At 40.4% G+C, this 27,201-nt stretch overlaps 1 protein-coding gene across 2 annotated transcripts in view; it reads left to right on the top strand.

Moving 5' to 3' along the window:
• sdk1a (sidekick cell adhesion molecule 1a) overlaps window positions 1-27,201 on the top strand; it is a 257,284-nt gene that overhangs the window by 165,757 nt on the left and 64,326 nt on the right. For both annotated transcript variants that reach the window (XM_039803969.1, XM_039803962.1), the window contains 10 exons: window positions 1,667-1,769; window positions 7,364-7,539; window positions 11,976-12,059; window positions 13,927-14,121; window positions 15,444-15,560; window positions 15,718-15,885; window positions 16,723-16,825; window positions 16,971-17,144; window positions 21,196-21,332; window positions 22,600-22,747. In XM_039803969.1, the coding sequence (XP_039659903.1) occupies window positions 1,667-1,769; window positions 7,364-7,539; window positions 11,976-12,059; window positions 13,927-14,121; window positions 15,444-15,560; window positions 15,718-15,885; window positions 16,723-16,825; window positions 16,971-17,144; window positions 21,196-21,332; window positions 22,600-22,747 (1,405 nt within the window). The remainder of the gene's footprint in view (window positions 1-1,666; window positions 1,770-7,363; window positions 7,540-11,975; window positions 12,060-13,926; window positions 14,122-15,443; window positions 15,561-15,717; window positions 15,886-16,722; window positions 16,826-16,970; window positions 17,145-21,195; window positions 21,333-22,599; window positions 22,748-27,201) is intronic.

Genomic DNA, 27,201 nt, shown 5'->3' with positions numbered 1-27,201 from the left:
GAGAGAATGAGAAGAAGGAATAAAGAGCAGCGAGTTAATTACCACCTTTTCCTCTTTCCCTTCAAAGGGGAGGAGATCAAAGCTGTTCCTTGCCTCCCCCTGCCTTCCTTCCATTCCCCCCTTCCTTACACCCCAAACATCTCCACCACCAACCCCTATCAAACCTAGCCTGTTAATTTGTAGTCCCTACTCCTCCCTCATTCATCGGTTATACAGTGGTTCCAATGATGTTCATCCACATAACCATAACAGTGATACAAGGGCCCATTGGCCCATTCCGCAGTTTTTGTACTATTTTGCTGAGCCGATGTTACACATTTCAAACTGATAACAATCCTAGTGTATGTCCTTTTCTTATAACAGGCCATTCCCGCCATAAATCATACTCTCACACACACAATCATAATTCTGCACACACAACACCATACTCCTTTCAGGCCATAAATCATTCTTCACATACTTAAACTACTTTACTCTTTTCTAAACACTATCACTGTTATTCACACCATCATACTGACTCAATACATCATTATACACTGTATGGTAATGTGTTTCAGACAGAACATTGGCGTGTTTGACAAAGAGTGATATTGTTTATAAGTGAGAATTATGGTGTGTTTGTGTGTGTGTGTGTGTGTGTGTGTGTGTGTGTGTGTGTGTGTGTGTGTGTGTGTTAGAAGTAGTGGATATACATGTAGAGTTTCATTCGAACTCTCTTTTGTTTCAGTCAGACTCAATCACACTTAATGTCATCCTCTCTTATACACTGTCAGTCACTTACTATTATCCTCTCATAATACAATCGTTATTTCATATTCTTTAATTCTTTCCCACTTTGTTCTAATATACAATATGCTATCATTCTCTCTGATGTATAGTTTTATTGAGCATATTTGCGTGCGTGTTCATTTTATTATCTTGTATGTTGGGTACGATTAAATCACTCTTTCTGCACAGCCAAACAGTACAGCTTCTATTCTCACACTGCATGGTTCCGATGTGGTTTTGTCTTGACAAATCACATATGGTTTTATTTAATCAAGATTACCTCATTCTCAAAAAGAAAGAACAGCTAGTGTAGTGTTGCTTTGTAAAATCTACTGTGAACGGAAAAGAAGAAAAGAAAGAAGAATATTGGCCCACAGATGGCTGTAAGATTCAGACAGTTTGGTCCGTCTGTTTTGCAGTCAGTCTTATCTATACCAGTATCATAACCGTCTCAGTCAAGACTACAGTTAACCAAAACATTTAAAATGTTACTACAATATTACACTACAGTTTATAACAGATCATTTGATAGCTGCCATTTAATTGGCACAATTAAAGTACAAGTAAACAACAAGTGAAGTATCTGATTGTCCAACAGATCGCTGAAAATCCGTGTTGATGATAAAGTTAGTCTTAAGACCAATTTGGAGTTTAAAATTAAAGTTATTAAAGTAATTAAAGTTAAAAGGCTAAATGTATACAGTGTCTGCCCAGCGTTTTATATATATATATATGTATATGTATGTGTGTGTGTGTGTGTGTGTGTGTGTGTGTGTGTGTGTGTGTGTGTGTGTGATGGAAGAAGTATCATGGTGAGTACAAGATTGTGATTGTGCATGTGTAAAAGTGTGTAGTAGTGTGAGTGGGAGACATATTTTATCTTCTCTCTCTGTCACAGATCCTGAATCAGAACTTGTGGCTCCGGCGATTGTGATCGGACCTAAAGACACAACAGTGGTGGCAGGAAGTGAGGCGACACTGGAGTGCATTGCTAACGCCAGGTAAATGTATTTGATGTGCACAGACACACACACACACAAGAGCAAACAATTCCTCTCTTGCTAGACGGCACTGTTTTCTTCCAAGGTAATTAGGGGACACAACGTAAACTTGTAGCTCAGCAAGTCTCTCGCCCCGGTATTTGTATATAGACAAACACACACACACACACAAATACTAACACAGGGGCTGCAGTCTAGTCTGACTCTAGAGATGTTTTTCAGAGCAACAACACATACTTTAGTTCAAGAGTTAGCCGAAATTGAGCCAAAATCAGTTTCCGCTCATCTCTTAGATAAACAGTGGCCGGCAACTGAGCACTGCCTTATGTGTGCTTTATGTAAAACAATGCAGTATTTGTTTTGAACACAGCCTGTAGTATGTCCTTTTATTCCCTCTGAACAACCGTTTTGGATGGACTCTTCTCTCAAGACAAAAGGAACACTTTACACCCGGCCTATACAATTGGCTGCCCACATCTTGTCCAACATTAATTGAAAAGAAAAGTGCGGCTGAGGCTGCTTTGACCAGATAAAGGCACTGCTAGCCTGAATCGTCAGATCCCAACAGGTGATGTTCAAAGCTCTACTTGCTCAACATGCTGCATTGAGTTTCACTGCAGACTATTTGTTTAAGGTTTTTGTTGGATTGGGTTATTTAATCAAGGCTAGACGTGCTGCTCTGATCTGTGACAGCTGAAGTCCCTTTAAATATTTCTCAGCAGCATTTGGCCAGCACTTGACCACTGGGTAGCACTCAAGGTACAGTATGAAAAAAACATATTACACATAATAGAAGATGGGAAATACCTACAGGATCCATTTCCATCATACAAACAATGAGAAGTACAGTTTGATCAGACCAGTCTCTTATTTATTTGATTCTTTGCGACCCACTCCACTGGTATTACAACTGTAGACAAATTAGCTCAGAGTCTCCTGCATTTTTTCTGTCAGAAACAACCCACTCCACAGGGACTATTTCTTATATCAGAGAATCAACTGAAAGATACTCACTCCAGAGAGATATTGCTGTACCCTGGAAAAAAAACTGAAAGCGAGAAACTATTCCATTGATGTTTGGGAGAAAGGAGAGTATGATCAGTGAAATCAAGTGCAATGCTGAAGTCTAAAAGCATCTGCTATCCACATCCATTAACCATTAATCAGTCATATGCACCAATGCAGCCCTGGTAGAGTGCTAACATAATTAGGAGTTTGATTGAAAACAGGCTGTGCCGGTAGGTCTTACAGTATATTAAGGGCGATAACATCTGCTTTTCTTTTTTTTTCTTTTTTATGATTTATTTATACTTTTTCAGTTACAAAACAGTGGGAGACACAGATATAACAACAACAAAAAAATTAACAGTAATCAGATACACCAAGGTCCCACTAGAAAAAACAAAAACAAACAAAGATAAAAACAAAAACAAAAAATTATGAGTGCAATACAATCCTACATAAAGTTAACCCAATCATATATTGATCAGACAGTACAGAAGTAGTATCATCTTAGTTGGTGATTGGTGAGCTTGGGGTCAGAGGATGGGGTGCAAAATCAAATACAAAGAGCAGGGTCAAGCTGGAGAGTTTGGACATGTTCACGAAGGGGTTGCCAAAGCTTGACAAAAATAGTGCTAGGTCGACGAAGAGAGTACCTAATTTTCTCCAGTTTCATGAAAAAAAGAACATCTCTAACCCAGCGAGAGTGAGATAGAGGGTGGGGGCTCTTCCAATTCAGTAGAATTAACCGTCTAGCCAAAAGAGTTAAATAAGCTACAAAGTCTGAGAAATAAGAAGGCAAAGAATGGCCAGGCTGGAAAACCCCAAATAAACCAATAATGGGACAAAGTGGTATTTCCGCAGTGGTTATGGCTGACAATGAGTCAAAAATGTGCCTCCAAAAGGAAGACAGGGCAGGGCAGGACCAGAACATGTGAATTAAAGTGGCTGAACCAGAATGACACCGGTCACACTCCGGGTCAATAGAGGGGTTAATGCGAGCTAATCTGGTTTTGGACCAGTGTGCTCTATGAACCACCTTGCACTGTATAAGTCTATGACGTGCACAAAGAGAGGAGGAGTAAACCCTGTTCAAGACTGCTTTCCATGTCTCCTCGTTGATGTCAGTACCGATGTCTTGAGACCAGACAGTGCGTAGGTTATCAGAGGAAAATTGCAGATTAACAATTATATTCACACATTTAGAAATTGACCCTTTAGTACAAGGATCCACATTCAGAATGTTGTCCAAATCTGAAGGAGGGGGGGCATTTGGAAAGTTAATCATTTTTTTACGTATAAAGTCTCGAATTTGTAAATATCTGAAAAAATGGCTTTTGGGAATATTAAATTGGGAGGTCAACTGAACAAAAGAGGCAAAAACACCATCAATATAAAGGTCTGCAATAGAAACCAATCCAAGATCTCTCCAGGATGCATATGCACAATCCAAAGTGGAGGGGTGAAACGAAGGGTTGGAATGTATTGGGGATAACAAGGGGGTATTATGAAGACCAAAGTGCCGCAAAAATTGGGTCCAGATTTTAAGACTGTTTTTAACAATTATATTATTTGAATATTTAATCCAGGACATTGTATATGGAAGGCATAGAAGAGCAGCCAAGGAGGAGGACGTACACGATGCGTTCTCAATGTGAAGCCAGGATGGGGAATTGACCGAGTTGCTTGAATGGAACCAGTAAAGGGTGGAGCGTATATTCGTTGCCCAATAGTACATTCAAAAATTCGGAAGAGCCAGGCCACCCAATTGTTTTGTCTTCTGCAGACTGCATTTCCTGAGCTTAGGAGTTTTATTATTCCAGAGAAACTTAGAAATAGAGCTATCAAGTGTAACAAAAAAGGACTTTGGGATAAAAATAGGAATGCATTGAAATAAATATAAAAATTTAGGGAGCACACTCATCTTAATACAATTAACTCTACCAATCAAGGATATAGGAAGGAGAGTCCAACGATTAAAATCCTGTGCCAGATGATTAAGCAATGGGACAAAATTGTGATCAAATAGATCTGAAAAGCTTTTGGTCATGTTTATGCCCAAATATCTAAAACTCTGTAAAGAATTTTTGAAAGGCAGGGATGCTAATGGATAAACCAAAGCAGACTCATTGATGGGCATTAATTCACTTTTGTTCAGATTTAATTTATAGCCTGAAATTAGATCGAAATCTTTTATCAAATTCAGCACTACAGGAATGGAGGTGCCAGGGTCGGACACATATAACAGAAGATCATCCGCATATAAGGATAGCTTATGTGTCAGCCCTCCCCTTTGTATGCCAGCCATCGTGCTAGATCTTAGAGCAATTGCCAAAGGCTCAATAGCTATAGCAAACAGCAGGGGGGAAAGTGAACATCTGCTTTTCTGTCTTTGGGTACATTTAGAATTGTTGTTGTGGACAGGACCCACTGAGTAAGCATATTACATTTTGACATATCAGCCCAGCCGTAAGTTTAATTACTTTTCCATTCCAACTTCGTCTACACCTCGACGTGTATCATCTGAGATTAAAAAAAAAGAAAGAAGCATTCTCTCAGCTGTATCCAAAGAAAAGGCAAAACACATTTTGTGTCCGACATATTTACAGATACATCCAAGTTACCCACTTTGAAAAACTTAAGTTTTCTGTGACTTCTTAAAATAGTAGAAGTAGAACTGTTTTTACTGTCTTCAATTGTTTTTACTAAACAGACCTTATAAATCCAGGACAGCAACAGAAAATATGTCGCTAAATGCAAGAATACTTTTCCACTTTTTATTCCCGTCATATATTCGAACATTGTACCCTCTACCTTACAGTAACACGGCTGAATTACCTTGTAAGGGCTTGTCTTTCGCCTCCTCCACATTTCTTAATATGACCTTTGCTAGTGCCATCTGATGTCATGTCAAACTAAACGAATTTAGGAAAAGATTATTAATAATAGTTCACTATACAAAATAATGTGACATTAATGATCTTTAAACTAATGAAGATATCGCTCAATATGTCAATATGACAGTGGCTTGTATTTCATACTTGTCCTTTTTTATGCATTGTTTTATGTCATAATTAGCTGTTGTGCTAGTAAAGAGTGCTAATAAGATTTGAAATGTTGTATTAAAATGCACCATAATACAGAACTGTACTTTCATAAATAGATTAAATGCTATATAAATGCCGTCTTACACACATAAACACACAATAATTATGTTTTGATGTTGTTCATCCAAAACCAGAGGTGTCAAGTAACGAAGTACAAATACTTTGTTACCTTACTTAAGTAGAAATTTTGGGTATCTATACTTTACTGGAGTAATTATTTTTCAGCAGACTTTTTACTTCTACTCCTTAAATTTTCACACAATTATCTGTACTTTCTACTCCTTACATTTTAAAAATAGCCTCGTTACTCCTATTTCAGTTCGGCTTGTTTTCATTCCGGCTTGTCATCGTTAAAAAATAAAAATAAAAAAATAAACCTATCCAGATAAATCGCGTCATCCGGATAGAGTGAATTTCATTGTCGTTGGATGAGATGTATAAACATATACCATTCCGGCACCCTATTGGACACCACCAGCATCGCACCTGCACATGACACAAATCACGTCACACTCCAGCAAGGAAATAGCAGACGTACAGTATGTAGCCTAGTACGAAGATGTCTGTGGCAGAGACTCAAGAGAACTCGAGCGAAATGTCCCAACCAAGCCCCAGCAATTTTCTTATCTTACATCCGTTGTCCTCACAGATTCCTGCAGCTAAGCTTGGATGTACATTTACATTCCAATAAAGGCCACTGATAACATGCCTCTGAAGTTTGACTTTTTGCCCCATTACAATTCTTATAGGCAACTAGTCATCATATGTTCTGTTCCATGAAACACATGTTAATGCTCAGTAGTACACATATATGGTTCTTTAATGTATTTGCATTGTACTAAAATGCGTTCATTTTCAGTGGGCATAAATGCGGCTGAAACAGGTGCATCCCAAATTTTTCAACATTCACATTTTAACATAACATTATAGTCATTATGGCCTTTAGAAAAATGTTTTTTTTTGTGGAGGTGGGGTAGTGCGCTATAGGCCCCTATGGGTGCTAAGCTTTTGTCCTTAATGGCATTTCCCCCCGCCCTCCCATACATTACTTTTACTTCTATACTTTAAGTAGTTTTGAAACCAGTACTTTTACACTTTTACTTGAGTAAAAAGCTTGAGTTGACACTTCAACTTCTCCAGAAGTATTAAGTATTAAATCCTAGTATCTGTACTTCTACCTGAGTAATGAATGGGAATACTTTTGACACCTCTGTCCAAAACAAATATTCACTATACATGAAAACCCTTTTCTTTTCTCCAACATCCAGAGTAACTGACTAAAGCTCCTCCATGTTGAGTAGAGCTGACTGCTCTGATATACAAACTGTCATCATTCATTTCCTGCCTCATTGACACATAAACTGATGGCTTTAATATGTTGTAATCGCCTTGTGTCACTCTTCTTTTTTTCTTCTTTTTCTCCAATTCACCCTGCTCCTGCTATATTCTTTTTCTCCTCTCCTCTCTCCTCTCCTCTTCTCATAGACCGATTGACAGCCTTGTGGTGTCATGGAAACGTGATGGGCGTCATCTGGCGAGTGGGCGTCGGCTCACTCTTCCTGCCCCCACCTCTTCGGACACAGGGTTATATGTTTGTGAAGCGTTGCTTAGCAACAGCACTGCCAAACCTGTGGAGGCAAGGGCACACCTCACTGTGACGGGTAAGAAAAAAAGGGCAGTCCCTCACTCACACAACACACACACACACACACACACACGCACACACACACACACACACACACACACTGCCTAACATGATTATCCTGGGTAGGCCTGACCCATCAAGCCTAATTCCCTCAACATGTACCATTAATTTCTATTTTAACCTCACTCTTGTCTTTTCTTGTACATTTTTTGCTCCAGGCACTGTTTCATTCTGTTTATTCCTCCATTTATTCCTCCTTTTCTGCTAGAAGTATGACTGTGAACACCTCGGGCAGTAACTGTCAACTACAGGACTACTCTAGCTGAATCTGTTGTCCACTTTCACCAATAAACTGCCCATTGCAGTCACAAACAGCTGTTGCATTCATGTCGACACCATTTCATCCACGCGTGCTCACAAATACATGCGTGTGTGTACTCTACGCTTACACACAATCCCAAAGTGGCACCGCAGACACACATATCTGTTTGCCCAGCAGCTAAATTAGTTTTGTTCCCTGGAGTCGCCAATCAATAAGAGAACACAGAAAGCACTCAAACAGGAGCGCTCTCGTCACAATCCACTCCTGTCCTTGATATGTGTGTGTAAATAGAAAACATCATACGCGCAGGCAGGGAGCGCGTGATTGATGAAGCGAAACTTTTCTCCCCCAGTTCGTCAGCGTCTTTTTGATCTGCTGTGATTGTCGGAGTGAGGGAGCACCTAACACAGAGAACAAACTACCCACGCCTACAGAATACTCACTAGTCAGAAAAGACCTGCCTGAATATTTTTATCCCACTCATTCTCTTTCTGTTCTCCCTCTTCCTTTCTACCACCAATTGTACTCAATTGTGTCTCTCTCTTCTCTCTCTCTCTCTCTCTCTCTCTCATGTGTCTCTCTCTCTCTACATTATGTTCCTTCATTAGGCCAACGGGACTTTTAAGGCCTGCCTGGCAGGGACAAAGTCTGCATGCATTCATATGTATTAGAGGAGTAGAGACTGATGAATACATTAGTACTGATCCTCTTTTTCTGCTATAGGCTCAACAGACCTTGATGCAATGAAAGGGATTCCTAAACAGAATAGTGTATGTGTCTGTGTGAAAGAAAGAGACAGCCACAAAGGGATTCATTATTCAATTTCATTTCTTTTCTGCCCAGATCAACTAATCGGAATATTTATGACACTCTGTGCCCATGTTGTATACTGTACAGACGACTACTGGTGCAAACAACAATATATCTGTTGTTGTTCTCCATCTTTGTTTCTGCAGGCAGACAGCAGGGAATCCAAAGAATCCCAAAGCTTTAAACCCAACTACCCAAACACTGCATCTAGGTCCTTGCACTCACCTGACTGAAGGCGATTAATGCATTTGTGTTATCGTTGTCCCGCCACATGGCTGTTATTCATCTCTTGTTTTCCTATTCTTCCGCTCACTTTATGCCTACCTCGTTCTCTTGTCAAAAATGGTGCCAAATCCCGTGCACAATAAGATGGGAGAAGAAGAGATGGGCACATGTGTGGGTACAAAAGTTACCACGAAGTAGTGATGAACTTCAAAGTCAAGGAAAATAAATGTAGCAGCAACATGGAAGTCTACACACACACAGCTGGATCAAAACTTGCAGTCTGTCTGTTTTTTTACTTCATTGCCACCTCAGTTTACCCATCCACTGTGTGAAGCTACAAAGGAGAAATAGAGACGCTGGAGGAAAGGGATTTATTCTCTTTTTTTTCTTAAGTACCACAGCATTAAAATGACAGCATGGTGTCAAAACATTACTGTTATATGGTATTATTAAACAAGTATGGAGCCTGAGGCAGAAAAAAATGAAATTAAACTTCTACTAAAAATGTCTTCTCCTTGTTTGTGAAGACTTATATCTTTGTGACAACCGGTATACACATTCATTATTTGGTGCGTGCACTGGACATTTCGTTTTTCCTCAAAGTCATTTTTCAGTGAACAGGTGCTGCTACTGTGTGGAGCCACTTTCCCAGAGATACCAGACTGAAAATGAATTAGCCAGTCTGTCTTCTTCTCCCCCTCTGTGGGTTTTCTGTGTCATCATCTCTCGCAAAATATTAACAAAGTTTTTTTGAAAGAAACGGAGCGTATGCAGGAGTAGGTCAATTTCATAACCCGTACCATTACAGTAATACACCAAAAGGCGTACGTTGACATTCAAATCGAGGGAAGCTTTTAGAGCAACACTGTACTGGTGAAGATGTTTAGAGGGAGCCGGTATTGGCAGCGGTATTGTTAGCGAAATGAAGTAGTTTAAAAGGGGAATTGTTTCCCTTGGGAAACTCAAAGAATGAGTTTTTCTATGAATGTGTGTGGAAGTCATTTCACAGGACATATAGACAGAAATCCTGCTTTGCAATTGCACTTAAGATACTCAAGGCCAAGAGGGGATCCCTCTTTATTTAGCAGTGCCGTGTTTTCCGTTTCAAGTCTCTTCTTTTTTTCGATTGCTAAACCACAGTGGGCACAACTGGAGCTGGGCAGTACCTCAGTCAGTAGGGAGCTGGGTTGGGAACTGAAGAGTTGCTGGTTCAAGTCCCCATACGGTACATAGTATGGTGGTGGACTGGTAACTGGAGAATTGCCAGTTCACCTCCTGGGCACTGCCAATGTGCTTTTGAGCAAGGCACCGAACCCCCAACTGCTTGGGGCACCTTTCCATGGGCAGCTCCCTCACTCTGACATCTCTCCATTAGTGCATGTATAGGTACTGAGCATGTGTGTAATAACAACAGAGTGAAAACATTGTAAATTCCCCTTGTGGGATTAATAAAATATACATTATTATTATTATCATTATTATTATACAAACACCTATACAGAAAATACAAACTTTTAATCTTTACAGTTTGAAAAAGTCATTAGTTTCTTTAAAGCGCCCATATTATACTCATTTTCAGGTTCATAATTGTATTTTAAGGTTGTACCAGAATAGGTTTACATGGTTTAATTTTCAAAAAACACCATATTTTAGTTGTACTGCACAGCTCTCTCTCACTGCTGTAGATCCTCTTTTCACCTGGTTTCTGTTTTAGCTACAGAGTGAGACCTCTTTTCTTCTACTTCTTCTGTACTATCTTTGATTGCACTCGCACATGCTCAGTAGCTCAGATGTAGATCATGTCAACTAGCTAGCTCCATAGAAGTAAAAGACAGGCTGTTTCTCCAACTTCAGTCAGTTACAAGGCAGGATTAGCTGGGAGACTTCTAAATGAGGGAGCTACGAGCTAACGTTGCGGTTAGCCACCTCGTTTCGGATTGTGACGTCACAGTCCGAGCCGATTTTGAACAGCTCACTAGGAGACTGAAGGCAGGACACATTCAGAAACCGTATCTCACTCAAAACAGCATGGATGGATTTTTTTCAAAGTTTGTATGTGTGTGGAAGCACCAGAAACACAAAAGAACACCCCAAATACCATAAAAAGTGTTTTTTTCATAATATGGGCACTTTAAAGGAAAGAGTGAAATTCTTTCACATGAACATTTTTATTTTATAACATACAATTTTTTTAGGACACAAAAAGGAATCAAAATAAGCAGTTTGCTTCAATAAATATGTAATTTTACTGTATTTTGCCTGTAGTAGTTTATGTAATGACTGGGAAAAAAGTTAAAAACTAAAGGTACGTAATAACAAAGAACATTGGATGTCCTGGCTTGCCATGCACCTGCATCATCATCATCATCGCTAAATACAAATGAATGTTGTGTTTCCATTGCTTCCACCTCCATTACTTTCTGAAAAACAGTAAGTTGCAGTTTTACTATAGTAAAGGTAGTGTTTTTCACATTTTTATAGCTGTGTATGTAAGCTCAGACATCTTACCTGGACATGTTGGTATCTTTGGTTTTTTACCTGTTCACTGTTTCTCTCAAACGGTGTCTAACTGATTCATTCTTATTTGGTGTTTCTTTATTTCCAAAAAAAAAGTATTTCGGAGCTTTCCCTATATATATATATATATATATATATATATATATATATATATATTAGTATATATATGTGTTCACTAACAAGTTTCCATTCGGAATGTTTTGAATGTGTGGTTCACAGTTTTGACAGCAGTGCGTTAACATTTGAACAAAGTGCTGTGAATCCACAGTGTTGTGCAGGTTGTGGTTAAAGTCATGGGATATAAGCTTTGGATGAGAAACTGTAGTTGCACAATACTTCCCGTCAAGGGGAAACGTTCCCCTCAATTCTTATTTCAAGATTTTGTTAAAGCTATTTAATGATTGAACAAGTTCAAAGTCTTTTTTGAGAGCTTATTAGTAGTAGTTCAAGTGTGTTTGCAGCAGGGGGTGTGCTTACTTTTTGTTCAGTTTGAGATGTTATTTTATCCATATGTTGATTCAGAATGTGCTCCCTATTTAAATGCTTTACATTTTGTGTTCTAACATTCTTCCCTGCAGTGCCACCTTCTTTGACTGCTAAACCTAAGAGGAAGATCCACGCTGACCTCGACAGGAATGTAGATATCCCCTGCCTGGCTACAGGTGTGTGTGTGTGTGTGTGCGTGCGTGCGTGCGTGTGTGCGTGCGTGCGTGCATTCGTTGCCCACATGTACATTGGAAGAGTTACTGGCCGTGGTTATAATTTCTCCTGTCCATACTGACTGTGAAGAGATCCGTCGCTAAAGCGATTCCAGTAAAAGAAATGGGTGACAAAATCCACAGTCCTCGTTCTGTGTAAAAATACATCCCGTCGAACATATGTAAGGCTTCAGCAGTCTGAAGTAATGTCAAGTGGGTATCTTGCAAGGCGGAGCTGTTGTGGATGAATAGTAACACATACATAAATATTGTATGGTGTAAATAACCACATTTTGAATGATTACAGCAATGAATAACTCTTTCAGTCTACATATGAAGATGTGAGTATTGTTTTTCACGTATACTCTCAGTCTCAGTATGCTTAAAACAAACTAGCCTATAAGAACAGCATGTGGTCTGATTACATCTAAAGACAAAAGGCTGTGGGGGATGGCCGCGCTTGAAAAGCCGGCAGTCATAGAGAGAAGCGAGACACAATGGTTTTATTCAATGCAGTTTCAGAGGATCCGACAAGCACTTTGAAGCATACTGAGGCCATGAACTGAACTGATTGTGGTGAATCCTCACATGAAAACGTCATAACTTGTCTATGTCCGCACAGCATATGTTAGTCAGATTGTAGATTTCATAGAGACTGTCTGTTTATCTTAAGTATATACTGCCCAGGGTGTGTAAAAGTGACTCATATCAAACTTATAGAATGCTGAAGTTTGGCTTAGTTGTGTGTGTGTGTGTGTGTGTGTGTGTGTGTGTGTGTGTGTGTGTGTGTGTGTGTGTGTGTGTGTGTGTGTGTGTGTGTGTGTGTATGTGTGTGTGTGTGTGTGTGTGTGTGTTAGAGCTGAACAATATGAGGAAGAGTGACAGTATACTTGTGACAGTACGAGCATATTAACATACTGAGACTAAGCCTGAAAATTGCACTTGTTCATGACTCTTGTTTTTAAATGGATTACATAAAAACATGTATATGAGCAGAGGTGGACACGGCTCTAAAAACAGCAACACTAACACTCCTCTCTGTCCCTCTCTCTCTCTCTTTCTCTCTCTCTGTCTCTCTCTCTCTCTCTCTCTCTCTCACACACACACACACACACACACACACACACACACAACCACTGAGCGAGCGTGTTCCTCCTCGGTAATCTTATACAGTGGCAGTGTAATTAAATAGCAGAGACCTGAGGGTATGAAGAGAGGGATGGAGGCTGGGAGGAGAAACGAGGGAAGCAGGAAAAGACAGATAGAGTGCAAAGTGACAGAGTGAGCGAGACAAGGAGGGGGTGAAAAATACCTCACACATGTCTGTGAAAGCTTGACACCAACAGATTGAGGAAAAGTGTGGAATTCATCTCTCCTCTCAAACACACACACACACACAAACACCAAATTGCATGATCCCCCTGCCTGTCATATCTGGCATGTCCGTCATACAGGTGGGAGCTCATACTGTAGACATTCGGTGTGCTGCTTTTGCCCACATCTTTTATTCAGAATGTTTTTTGGCCCCCTCTGCCACCCTTACCCTACCACCCACACCCTCCAATCAATATATTATTAGCAGTCATTATGCCCACATGCATATTTATAGAGAGAGAGTGGATAACAGAGAGGAAAGATTGGTGTAAAGAATGTGTGTGTGTGTGTGTGTGTGTGTGTGTGTGTGTGTGTGTGTGTGTGTGTGTGTGTGTGTGTGGCTGTTTTAGTGAGAGTTGGAGCAGTTTGCTCAACAGTGAGGTCGGCTGGCTTGTTATTAAGGAAAACATTTTCCCCTCATTGTGTGTTCGTTTTCCGTGTACATGCACACGTGTAGGCGTGCCCCAGCCCAGGATAGAGTGGTATAAGGACGCGGTGCCTCTTTCCATACTGGCCAACCCTCGCTACAAGGTCACCGCAGGGACCGGGCTGACGGTGCGCAGGGTGCAGCCAGGAGACGGAGGAATATTCCAGTGCTTCGCTCGCAACGCTGCTGGAGAAACTCAGGCACACGCACAACTCCTTGTTTCGAGTGAGTTAGTCTGACACACTAACACAATAAAACACACGTTTACACAGATTCACTTACACAAACCTTCGGCGGCATTGCTTCTGCTCTCAAGTCTCTTGACGCCACTATCGTCTTTCCCCTAATGTTTTAGAATTTAACTTTTTTCTTCTATTTTTTGTTATTGTCATTTTCTTTGTATCAGCTCATATATGCTGTACTTGTTTTTTAGGGCTGCAAACTAAAGATGACTTTCATTATCGATTAGCCTCCAGGTTATTTTTTTTCAATTACTCGGTAAATCATTTAGTCTCTAAAAGGTCCGGAAAATAGTAAAGCTATTTTTCTTGCCATCCCACTTTATCCACTTAATTTGGCCTTACCATACATGTAAACATTTGCAATGGTCATTAACTTTCATTTAAAAATCAAATACCTAGCGTGCTGCTTTGCCTTTCAGAGTGAGTTTGAGCTGCAAAATAGAACCACGCCTAAAGTTTTTCTTCTGTGCTTTGGCAATGTGACAAGCCAGCCACAGCCCCGTCTGACAACAGAAGACTATTTTGTTTTTGAAATTAAAGTGATAGTCAGAGTCAGTCAAACACTCTGCCTTGACTTGATAGTTTGCAGTGCGTGTCAGCTGCAGACATCACATTGCACGCTCAGTTCAGTTATGTTTGTCTCAGTAGAGTTACACTCTGTTCAGTGAGCGTTATAATTAAAAGTCCCCATGGAGCTTCCATACCACCACCTCCAACATTTATGCACACACACACACATAGCACTAGGGGATGCATAAAGCCTCTATTGATCAGCACTGTCATTCTTTATTTTTTTCATTCTTCTGTTTTCTCTTGCCATTAAAGGAACAACAGCACCTACAGTAAATTAAGAATTACAATATGTTATTTCCATGGCCTAGAAAAGTTTAATCAATACTTATGAACATGAGCTTTACTATACTATATTCTCAAAGCCAGAAACAATGAATGGGAGGTTGATTTTGTGGATCCACGGAATGTTTTTTTACTTTCTTTATACCCCAATGAGCTTTATGCTATTGTAGTGTTCTCAGTTCTGAAACAGAAAATGTACCCATATACTCAGAACATTCCCCTGGGTGCTCTGTGTCATCTATAACATCTTTCCTATATCTATGAAGTTGTTCATGTTTACTAATATTTTTGGACTGAGGAGCATAGGAATAACATGTTACAACATCAATTTGGAAAATGGGCGTACTTCCCCTTTAAGCTCCACTCTTGCTCCACTCTTTTCCCACAAATGTCCTCTCAGTAGCCATCTGTCTGTCTTCATTCCTCTCATACTTTTTCCCTGTGTTTCAGGCATGGCCCCCACATTTACATTTCCTCAGTCTGACCAAACAGTAACTGATGAGACCACAGCCTTGTTTATGTGCCAGGCGAGCGGAGCTCCAAAACCTGCCATCACCTGGAGGAAAGGTAGCCAAACACACACACTCTGCATTACACGCTGAGCACACACACAAAGACACAGACACGCTGACACCATTGTGTTTGGAATTAAAAATGTGCTTAATGACTTAATTAATTTTGTTCACCTCAAGGCTTTTTTTTTAATTATTTTCTCTCTCCGTAGGATCACAGATCTTAGCTAGTGGCTCGGTCCAGGTTCCCAGATTCACACTGTTGCAGTCAGGTGGTTTGCAGATTCAGCCAGTCAGCTTCCAGGATACAGGAGAATACACATGCATCGCCTCCAACTCAGAGGGAACCATCAACGCCACCTCTATGCTCACCGTCTGGAGTAAGACATACAAGATTACAATACAATACAAGACTTAACACACAAACAAAAATACATTAAACTGCTCAATACACTTTTGCTAAACAGACTAAAACAAACATGGCACGCTAATTTATCCGTAGCTGTCAAATCGCATTAGCTCCAGTGGGTGAACAGCAGTGTGATTGGTTATTGATGCAGTAGGCTGGTGTAATGGTGAAGTAATCATCTGATTGGCCGGCTTAGAGAAAGTATTGATTAGCGGGTAAACTTATCGATTGGGTGATTTTATTTATAAATATATATTACTGCAGCTTTAGATTAATTACTGTTGAATCTTGATTAGCACAATCCTCTGTTGAGCACTATAATATATATATATATATATATATATATATATATATATATATATATATATATATATATATATACACTTTACTCATCTATTAGAGGCCTGGTCACATCCAAAGTATACCAGGACTTAGTTACTGACACAACAGATGCTAGCTTTCACTTGGTCTCTTTTGGTTAAAAAACGTGAAATGTGTAAAACATCCGAGACTAAGCAGCTTTTCACATTATAAGTGTAGGTGTCTGAATGTTGGTTGTGAGTGAGAGAAGAAGCCTGCTTGTGTGCTGTTTAGCTTCAATAGTTTAGGACTAAATTGTTGACTAATTATTTTTGCATTATTCTGGAGCAGCATACATTTAAATGTACATATTTTAATTAAGACTGTGTGTCATGTTAATATAAGAGAATAATATACTGATTTAATTCCACCCTGTAAATGTATCCCACCTGTTTCACTGCACCTCCTCTTGTCTCTCTTCATTTTTCTCTGCTTTTTTTTTTCGCAGGTCGAACAGTCATTTCTGTGCCTCCAACAGACCAGCGCGTCATCAAAGGAACCACTGCTATTCTAGACTGTAATGCTACACATGACCCCAGAGTCAATATCAGGTACCTGCTTGTCTGTTTGTGTGTTTACGTACATGCATACTTATTCTTTTAGTGTCTGCTTCTCTTCTCTGTTTTCCATGGCTTTCTGTGTGTCTGTAAATACATACAGTATAGAGTAAATGTGCTGTATGTATCCCTATTGCAGCTTTAAGTGGGATCGAGGTGGTTTGCCGCTCCGTCCCACCAGTGGTGGCCGTGTCTCCATGCGCCAGGGCTCCCTCACCATTGGCCAGACGTGGTCAGGTGACATTGGGGATTACACCTGCACCGTGACATCGCAGGCTGGCAACGATTCTCGCTCCGCACGCCTGGAAGTAATGTGAGTTCAAAGAATCATGCGAAGCTGTTTTGACCAATTTAACCCCTCATTTCTGATTTTGTTATCTTCGGACAGATCATCCCATCCAGGCATGTTGTTTCCAGTCTTTGTGCTAAGCTAGGCTAACTTGCTGCTGGCTGTATCTTCACGCACAGACATAGAAGTGCTATCAAGCTTCTCATCTAACCCTTAAAGGGGTGATAGAATGATTATATAGGGTATTTCACACTATTCCTTAAGGTCAACTAATAGTTTAGTTAGCAAAAATTGCCTGAATGCTATTTTATGGGCCCTTATCTATCCTGTGAATATGGCCCTATTTGTAACAAGAGCTTTTCTTCCAAATATGGTATGCTCATGAATATTTAAATGAGCTGCGCGCTGATTGGTTTGAGCGCCACATAGAAACACATTGGAGACGAGACAGCAGGTCTCATATTTCAGACACTGCAATGTTTCGTTACTAAATTCACTTCTGATACTTTTTTATGCGAGATATCAACTATATAAAGCTCAAATATTGGCCATTTTACAAAAATGGATGGCTAATTGCAAATTTGGTAAGACGTGTCGGATTTCAGGAGGTCCACACAGTCTGACGAGACAGCGGCAGCCCCGCTGCGCTCCATACCCAGGAGAAAGTCACTGTTACTGAGTTAGCTACTGGACAACCTGTTCTCGGGGCTCCGCGGAGCTGCCCGGCTGCTGGCATAACTATAATATATTTACAGTTTGAATTTCGTCACGCCACTTATATAACAGCTACCCCAAGGTCTTACACTGCTAACACTTGTGTCCGATTTAAATTTAATTCATTTTTGTGAATAGGAGGGGTTTCGTTAGCTGCAGGTGTCCCTTCAATCCTATGGGTAAAGATCGCGGCTAACTGCAGGCCCTGGACCTCCGTCAGGGCCTCGGCATTTGGTAGTCCAGTCACCCACAAACGGTGACTTTGCACGGGTATGGAGCGCTGCGGGCTTACGGTCGTGACGGAGATCCATTTAGCTCACAGCGAGCCGGGGTCTAACAAGGAGGACACACCGGGGGGCGAGGCAGCACCGGCCGCTGTCACGTTAGTCTGCTGAGCTCCTGCTGAACTCCGACACACAGTCAGACAAAATTTGCAATTAGCCATCAATTTTCGTAAAACGGCCCATATTTGACCTCTACATAGTTGATTTCTCGCATAAAAAAGTCTCAGTAGTGAATCTAGTAATTAAATAGCGGACCTCTGGAGATCTGCATGACCTAGCTAGATTCAGAAGACTAAGCTGACCTCAGGGCAGTGGTGTATCCTATGCAAATGTTGGGGCGTGACAAAGACTAGGAGTTGAGGCGTTAACGTCAAGTTTTAGCTTTGTTGAGATTTGCCCGCTTTCAGCAGCTGTTTCAAATTGTGAGATTTGCAGAGGAAAGAGGTGTCAATGGGATTTTGAGGTTCTATGTATGTCCTATTTACCCTCCAAACTGTCGTTTAAATAAAGCAATAGAGCTAATAAACATGTTTGGGTTTATTTGTAAAGCACAGCAAGTTGTAAAGCACAATGCAGTTTTTTTTTTATATTACTGAACATTATCTTCCTATTATCGTCTTAAAATTAGAGTTTAGATTTTCACAGTATTTATATTTTATTTACATACAGTACGTATATTGTGAAATACAGAACAGCCTTTGATCCAACAAATACGAATTGTTTAGATAATAACCTTTTGTGCTGCAATCAAGTGGAAAAAACTAAAAGCCAGTCCAATAGCTAGCTGTCTGTCTGATTCAAATTGCAGATATATTTGACAGGGAGGAGGCCTCTGGATTAAGTATTAAAGAAAAAGCTATTGGCTATGCAGAACATAATTCAGGAGAAGCAACATATAGGTAATTTAGTAAATTGCCAAACATAAAAAAGCGTTAGTGACAGCTTATTTCACCAGTTTTCTAATGAAATAATTGCTTGTTTTCAATAATAGCCGTGTCCTATTAGGGGTCAGATAAACCAAATACAATACATGTCTAGATCATTAAAACTGAGGTGAGAGATTGTGGCTTGTTCTTGTGAGTTATTGTTAGACAGTAGTAATAGTAGTGTAATGCCATCAGGTACCCTGTACTTGCAGTACACCACCTGCTCAGTGAAACCGCAGCCGTATTAGTCTTTGCGTGTAAAATGTGTACGTACAGTGTGTTTGTGTGCATGCATGTGGTGTGGGTGAACACATTCCAAACATGTCACATTGTGTGTTTGGTATGAGCAGGCATCCCCGACGCTCAGATTAACAGAAGCCACACACATATTTTAAGTGTATTCCACGTTCCGACCCGCACAGACTCATTACAGCCACTGTGAGAGAACACTATCAGGTAGTGGCCTTTATATATTAATAGGTACTTGTATAATATATTTATAAAAGGCACTTATGATATATTAATACAATTGCGGGGTAGGAGAGAGATAGAACATAAGTCCACATCCTTCTGAATTATACAGTGACGAGAGGTTACACATGTCAAACTCAAAGGGAGGAAGTGAGTCTCTGTTTATGGCTGTGCAAAAACAAATGGGGATTGAAGGGATTTGTGTGTGTGTGTGTGTGTGTGTGTGTGTGTGTGTGTGTGTGTGTGTGTGTGTGTGTGTGTGTGTGTGTGTGTGTGTGTGTGTGTTTGTGTGTGGGCGCATGCATCCATGTGTGTGACTGACATTCTCGTTAGCTCAGTATCAATGGGTCAGGGAGGTTAACAGACGCTGGCGGCTGAGGAGACAGACTAATTACCAGCAGGTTATTGGTTCAACTCCCGCAAGACCCGTCCATGTGTTTGTGAGTGAGTGAGTGTGTGTGTGTGTGTGTGTGTGTGTGTGTGTGTGTGTGTGTGTGTGTGTGTGTGTGAAGGTACCATAGTTGCTCTAACATTCTCTAAGCTCATCCATTAATTAATATGATCATGTCAGCTCAGAAAAGAAAACATCATTCTCATTTCCCCTTGCTCCTCCTCCGCCTCGTTCACTGCCATCCTTGCTTCTTCTTGGTGGAGTGAGACCCTCCCTCCCCCTCTAACATCTCTCTTCGTTTCACTCTCTCTTTCTCTCTGCCCCCCTTATTTTCTGACTTCATACTCACTTGAATATTAAAACATAAAACCACACACAGCTGAAACTGAAATGCGTTTTAACTCTGTTTCATCTGATTAAATTAAGGAGATTTAAAAGTCACACATCCATGATTGTTTAGGCACAAGGGGACATGTCTTTTTATTATGCTTTTAGTGTGTGTGTGTATATATATATATATCTGATCTGTTAATATTTTCACTCCTGTTATCTCTGCTAGCACCTGTAGTCTTCAGCATAAAGCGACACTGAGATCGGCTTTCCATTCCTTCTCCTCTTTTAAGCCAACTGTTTTTGAAAGAGAGTTATGATGCACTAACATTTTTATAATCAAATGTCTGGGCACTCTTTATTGCTTTCATGAATATATCTTTTGTGCTTTCTTTGTTATTAACACGGCGGGGATGCACAAATATCCACGGGGGATGGCCAAATGTCTGGAGAATTTATTTTATAATAGATGTGGTGAGATATATTTGCTGTGGTGCAGATCACGTAAAGAATAAAATATCACAATAAAGATTTCACCCACTGGAACTAATCCTAGACCAGACCCGAGAATCAACCTGGGTGTCAGAGCCAACATTATTTCACCACACATTTCTAATAGAAAAACAAAACATAGGTAACAAATATCAGACTAATGAAAAGTCTTGGTACTCTGTCACTGACTCATCTATGAAACACTCACACTTGTACACACTCGTATCTAGGGAAATATGCTTATTCACTTTCCTGCCAAAAGTTAAATAAGGACATTGACATTGTACATATTTACTGTCCAGCCATGATACCACTCTCATGTCTGGACACTAAATATGTACAGTAGCTACCACCTTAGCTTAGCTAAGATTGGAAACAAGGGGAAACAGCGAAGCCTGGCTCTGTCTGAAGGTAAAAAAGAAAAGCTCAGAAACTAACACTATATATTTAATTTGTTTGGTTTTCAGTGAGCTGCCACACTCTCCTCGCTCCCTGACGGCCCGTCTCAATGACTCTGACTCCCGCTCCGTCCTCCTGTCCTGGCTACGCCCCTTTGATGGGAACTCCCCACTTCTGCACTACCTGCTGGAGCTCTCTGAGAACAGTACGTGTGTGTGTGTGTGTGTGTGTGTGTGTGTGTGTGTGTGTGTGTGTGTGTGGGTGTGGGTGTGTGTGTGTGTGTGTGTGTGCGCATACTTTATAGTCCCTGGGCGACAAACAGCTGTTCACTTGCTGTCTACCAGGCAATGACACGCACTCATTTACAAGAGGCAGACATAAGGAGAATGGTGTTGCTGCGTAAATGTACATCCAGGTTCCCTATAAATAAACTCTTACTTTCTTACCTTACCCTCTCTCTCTCTCTCTCTTTGTCTCTCACCCTCTCTTTACCACAGATGTTTTAACAGAAGGCCGACTCTCTGTCAAATGAGAAAACGAGTGAGAGAGGAGAGGGGGATTGAGTAATAGAATGACAGGAGAAACAGAGTGGAGGGTGATGGCTGTAGAAACACTGTAGAATAGCTGTTGCTCCTTCTGTAGGCTAATGGGACGGGTTGGTGAACGCTACATGCAGAGCCAAGCACTTGGCACGTGACTGTAGGAGCTGGACTGAAGGACAAATGTTAATGTAGTTTGCCATTTTAAGTAATCTTCATTCTAATAACTTTTAGGGAGACAGCAGGAATGTGACTTCAAGTTTCCTGCTGTCACCATTTCAACAGCTGCTCTGTATCAAAAATACTTGTAAAGACTGAATCCAGACAGTCGGGAATGGACGAGAGTTTTGTGCACACCGATTACCAGCTGTGTGTGTGTGTGTGTGTGTGTGTGTGTGTGTGTGTGTGTGTGTGTGTGTGTGTGTGTGTGTGTGTGTGTGTGTGTGTGTGTGTGTGTGTGTGTGTTTTAGAGAGAATGGGCCATCAAAAATACAATGTAATTTGTTGTCAGACGATGGCTATAAGACACTCGCTGGGCTGGCTTTAAATTGCACTCACACTATCCTTCTCACTTACACAGCTACGCATGTGGCTGGTGCGGCGATAATAGTGAATCTGTCTGTGTTATCTTCACGAGAAAGACTGAGAGATTAGCTGGCAACAAGCTGGCAACAATATACAGAAGCATCTGTGTTACTTTATTAATCACTCTCATCCCTCCAAACTTCAGTTCTTATTGTGTGCTGTGATACTTTCTTCCCCTTTATAATTCTCCCTCTTACCCCCCTTCCTTTCTACCTTCCCTCTTTGCTTCTTTTATCTACTCCTCCCTTCCTTTTCTTTTGATTTATGGGTCCTGAGTGTCCCCATGTCTGTGTTTGTCCTGCCTCAGCCAGATATTATCAGCCTCTAATCTTGGTGTCCTCTGTCTAGACTCACCGTGGAAGGTCTACCTATCAGAGGTCGATCCTGTGGTGACTGAGGTATCAGTGGGCGGGCTCACACCTGCCAGGACCTATCAGTTCAGGCTTTGTGCTGTCAATCAAGTGGGCAGGGGTCAGTACAGCGCTGAGACGCAGAGGTAAGACACATTCACACATCTTGGACACACCACTACACCACTACTCTCAACACTACAAGCTTTATTAAACACACACTTTTCACAATACTTCTTGTAAAGCCACGCTACCATTTCACTAATGGTTTCCAAAAAAGCATGAAACCTTTTTATTTATTATGTGTGAGAAATAGATTTTTTTACCCGGTTCCACCTCTGTGTAATAGACTTGGTCACACTGCCTTACACAAACTGGGAATGAATAAACTGGAATCTTTCTACAGTCACAAGGAATGGCGTTTACACATTCTAATTTGTGTATCTAAGGGTGTGTGTTTGTGTGATAGTGTGTATGTCACCATGAGCATGCATAGGGCAATGGGATTCAGAGTGTGGATGAAATCCGGATGGATTCCAACAAGGTGAGGACTAACAAAGCGTCCTATTTTGTTTAGAATCCATTTCCTTTCCAATGAGCAATTAATATTCATCACATCCTTGCTGTAGATGTCTATGTGACGAGTGTGTGTATGTGTGTGTATTTCCCTGCCAGTCTCCTCCCGTTGCACGTAGTGAACTAAACAGCAAAAATGATGAAATTAACAGTTCCGCATGTCTGTGTGTGTAAAAAGGAGAGTGTGATTTAGCCTGAAAAGTAAATAGATTGCTATGCAGATGTTTTGTGTGTGTGTGTGGGTGTGTGTGTCAGGGGGCGGGGGGGAATGTTTATATGTTTGTATGTTTATCCCAACAGAAAACACTAATGGGGGTAATTATGATGCCTAGCATTGATGGAACTGGATAGAGTGAAATAGGGTTGGAGGAGGTGCGGCAGCCCTGCTAATAATTTTGCCCCTGAATACGCACATACACCAAATCTCTGACGCTCACACACAATACAGCAGATGTGGCCCTGTAATAAAGTAGACACACACAAACATGTTTTTTTTTTCTGGCTGAAGAGAGTGACCACAGGCAGAAGCCAGTTGTGGGTCTGCCAAATAAACTCTCAATAACAACAGCAGCTGTGAACACTGCCATCACACATTCACACACCTCAGATTACCATCTCCATTCAGTTTCCCTCTGTTCAGCTTGTACTTCCTCTATTTATTTTCCTCCTGAATCTTTCTATCTTCTCCTTTTATTCACAATCCTTCTCATTTATCCTCTTCAGCTTATTGTCTGTCATTACTCTTCTCCTTCCTGGTCATCGCTTCTTCTTCTTCTTCTCCTGCATGTACCAGTGTATTGTTTGTGTCCAACCCAGTCCACAGTCCAAAGTTGGTTGTTAGAGGCTCTGGAGAATAGAATGCATTGATCCTCACTAAATGAAAGACTGGCAGACAGACAAGTCATCACTTGTCAGTGTATCAGAGCAAATGGATATGTCTCCTCTTCAGTGTTTGTCTCATACGTAACCACACACACTTTGCTTTTCATCTGCTGGATGTTTGCCTAGATAAGACACGCACATTAGCAGTTGCAGATGCCAAGGCGCGTGCTTCACTTGACACACAGGGAGAGTGAGGCAGGGGAAAATGTCCTGCAGAAGCTTAGAGCTCCAAATGAGAAGGATGACAAAATGCAGTAATGTCGGCAGAGTGACGGAACGGGATAGAGAGTGAAGAAGAAGCTTGTAATATTGATGACGAAAAGCCCTTATTAAAGTTTGAACTTCCAGCTGCTTCTGCACTCTCCCATTTTGTTCTTGTCCTGATTAGGATCTTTATCATAACAGCATTCATTCATACATTCATACATTCTTTTTCTTTTTCTCTCTGCTCCCCACCATTACCGTGCCTGACTTCCTTCTGTTAGAATAGATTGCACAGGGGTGCTGTGGCGCTAGGAAAACGTGTCCTGGGAGATGGACAACCACTAAGAAAATATGAATGAATGTGATCAAAGCGGAAAAACATTAGCTTTTAATGCAGAAACTCTCTTGGAGAAACTAATTATACCATCTGGAGTGTCACACACAGTTGTTCATGCGTGACCTACACTCACACTATTACCATCTTTAAAGAGGAAAGACAGATTATGCATTAATGCCTTGAACTCCGGGCATCATGAGAAGTTTAAAGCATCTGTCTCAATTTTCTTTGCCTTTGCTCTTATTTTTATTGCAGCTGTTGAGTCAGAAATCAGAACGGATCAGACTTTAACACTGGATGTGCGATTAACTACTCTCTCACTTTTTCTCTGACGCACACACTAATAGCCACTCGATGTAAAAACTTAATGCTGTAGCAGCTTTGTGAGATTTAAAGATTTTCAGGAGATTTGTCTTGTGCTTACCAGCATGTCAATCTTGAATTATATATCTGTGTTTAACTGTGGCCGCATCTATGTTGAAGGTGCCTATAGCATAGTGAGTGTTTTATTTGCTTTTAACTATGGAGCGGAAACATGAAACAGCAGGATGCTTGCACTGATGAAAGTTCTGGCCGCAATTACAGACATTTCTTCAGCTTGCTCTTTTCGTCGCACTCCTCACACAGAAAATGTAGCTCGAAATACAATTAAGGCTCAGTCATTTCATCTTAATCTTGCGATAAACCAGAGTCAAACTAACACAAGAATGAGACAATCTGGTCATATCTAATGCGCATTTCTACAATTCCTTTTGCTTTTCGTAATGAATTAGACATTAACTGATTATAAGTTATTGGAGGTCAATATGATACATTTACAAAACAAAAAAAATGGTTTTTTTGTACCTTGCCATAGATGGAAATGCAACTGTAACATATGAGGTGTTGGATTACACAATGAGAAGACAAAGCAGGGTGGAGACGAATAGATTTCTATAGCAGCTCTTCACTGTTCTCCAACCTTCGTTAGCTTCCTTGTTCCCCACTTGTCACTAAACTAACCAATCAGAAGCTTGGAGGACTTAGATTGCAGGACATAAATGTGAGGACATAAACACCACAGATTTTCAGTTTTAAAGTTACTTATGAAAACATGCAAAGATGTCTCCTACCTTGAACCCCACTCATGTGTCAATGCAAGGACATTTAAAAAAAATAAATACAGGTTTAATAAAAAAAGGATTATATAAAAGTTACTACATTTTATAATAGTGGTCTTGTTTTTTTTTTTTTTCCATTCATTGAAGTTATTTAATTAACCTACAAAATAGCAAGGTCAGCCTTTATTTTCATTCCACTGATTAGACCAGCATCCATCCAAGTGATCTTAGTATCATGACAGTTAATAGACGCGTACAAAACAAAACCAATTAAGGTAAAAGAAAGGCATCAAGGATGAATGCTAACATAGCATCATGTGTTTCTGTTGATTTTTATTTTTTTTTTTTCAAACAAAATTATTGTTATAGTCAGCCATTGAGAACTCTACCAGGCAGGCTTTTAACATCAAACAAAACCATGATGGAAACGTTACACTTCCCTTAGCCAAAGTAATTTTACCTAAACACACCCGAAGTCCAGATCCAAAACTTAATCTAGTAGGTGCTAAATGCTAATATCAGCATGCTAACATCCGGATGATCAACGGGTATAATTTGTAGCAAGTTCACCATCATAGTTTTGCGTGTAAGCATTTCATGATATAACATTTGCTAATTAGTACTAAACAGAAGGTACAGCTGAGGCTGATGGGAATGCCATTAGTTCTGCAGGTCATCAATTTATTCATAAACTAAGTATTGGACCTATTAAAATTCTGATCTGATGATCGCATTAGAGAAAAATTTAAGTGAGCATCAAAGTTGTTACAGTTCAACCTGAGGGGAACATGAAGGTTTGTAATTTCACGTTAATCCGTCTAATCGTTGTTGAGACATTTCACTCATAACCACAAATGTCAATCTCCTGGTGGCACTAGAGAAAAAGTCAGGTGATCACCAAAGTCAATAGGATTCAGTCCGAGGGGAACATGAATGTCTGTACAAAATGTCATGGTAATCCATCCAATAGTTGTTGAGATATTTCAGTCTCGACCAAAGTGATGGAACAACCGACCAGCTATGCCAGCTATTTTTTTTCTTTTTTTTTTAAAACAACAAAATGGTTGTTAATACGGTTTGTGGTGGCAGCGTTCCTGCACTGACACTTTCCAAGGAACACGTCCATGTTAAGCTTATACTAGAAAACCTGGGAAACAGCTTCTGCAAGAATATTGTTGTTTATTTTCAGCAACACTTGAGGGTAATCAGCTGTGACTGGCTGTTAGCTCCATTGATTACTTATTGTTTGTGAAAGCTCTAATCAGCCTTAAATTAGACAAACCGATACACTGACAGACTTCTTGCTTTGATGCAAGTTCGGTGTACCACACACACACACACACACACACACACACACACACACACACATATATATATATACACTGAAAGCATAATAAAAGACATGTCCCCTTGTGCCTAAACTGCATTTCCTATTCATAAGCGCATTCATTTTCTAAACAATCATGGATGACTTTTAGATCTCCTTAATTTAATCAGATGA

The sequence above is a fragment of the Perca fluviatilis genome, chromosome 1 (genome assembly GCF_010015445.1).
Source record: "Perca fluviatilis chromosome 1, GENO_Pfluv_1.0, whole genome shotgun sequence".
Classification (NCBI taxonomy): Eukaryota; Metazoa; Chordata; class Actinopteri; order Perciformes; family Percidae; genus Perca; species Perca fluviatilis.
The sequence above is the reverse complement of the archived record's forward strand: the minus strand, read 5'-3'. Positions and strand labels throughout refer to the sequence as shown.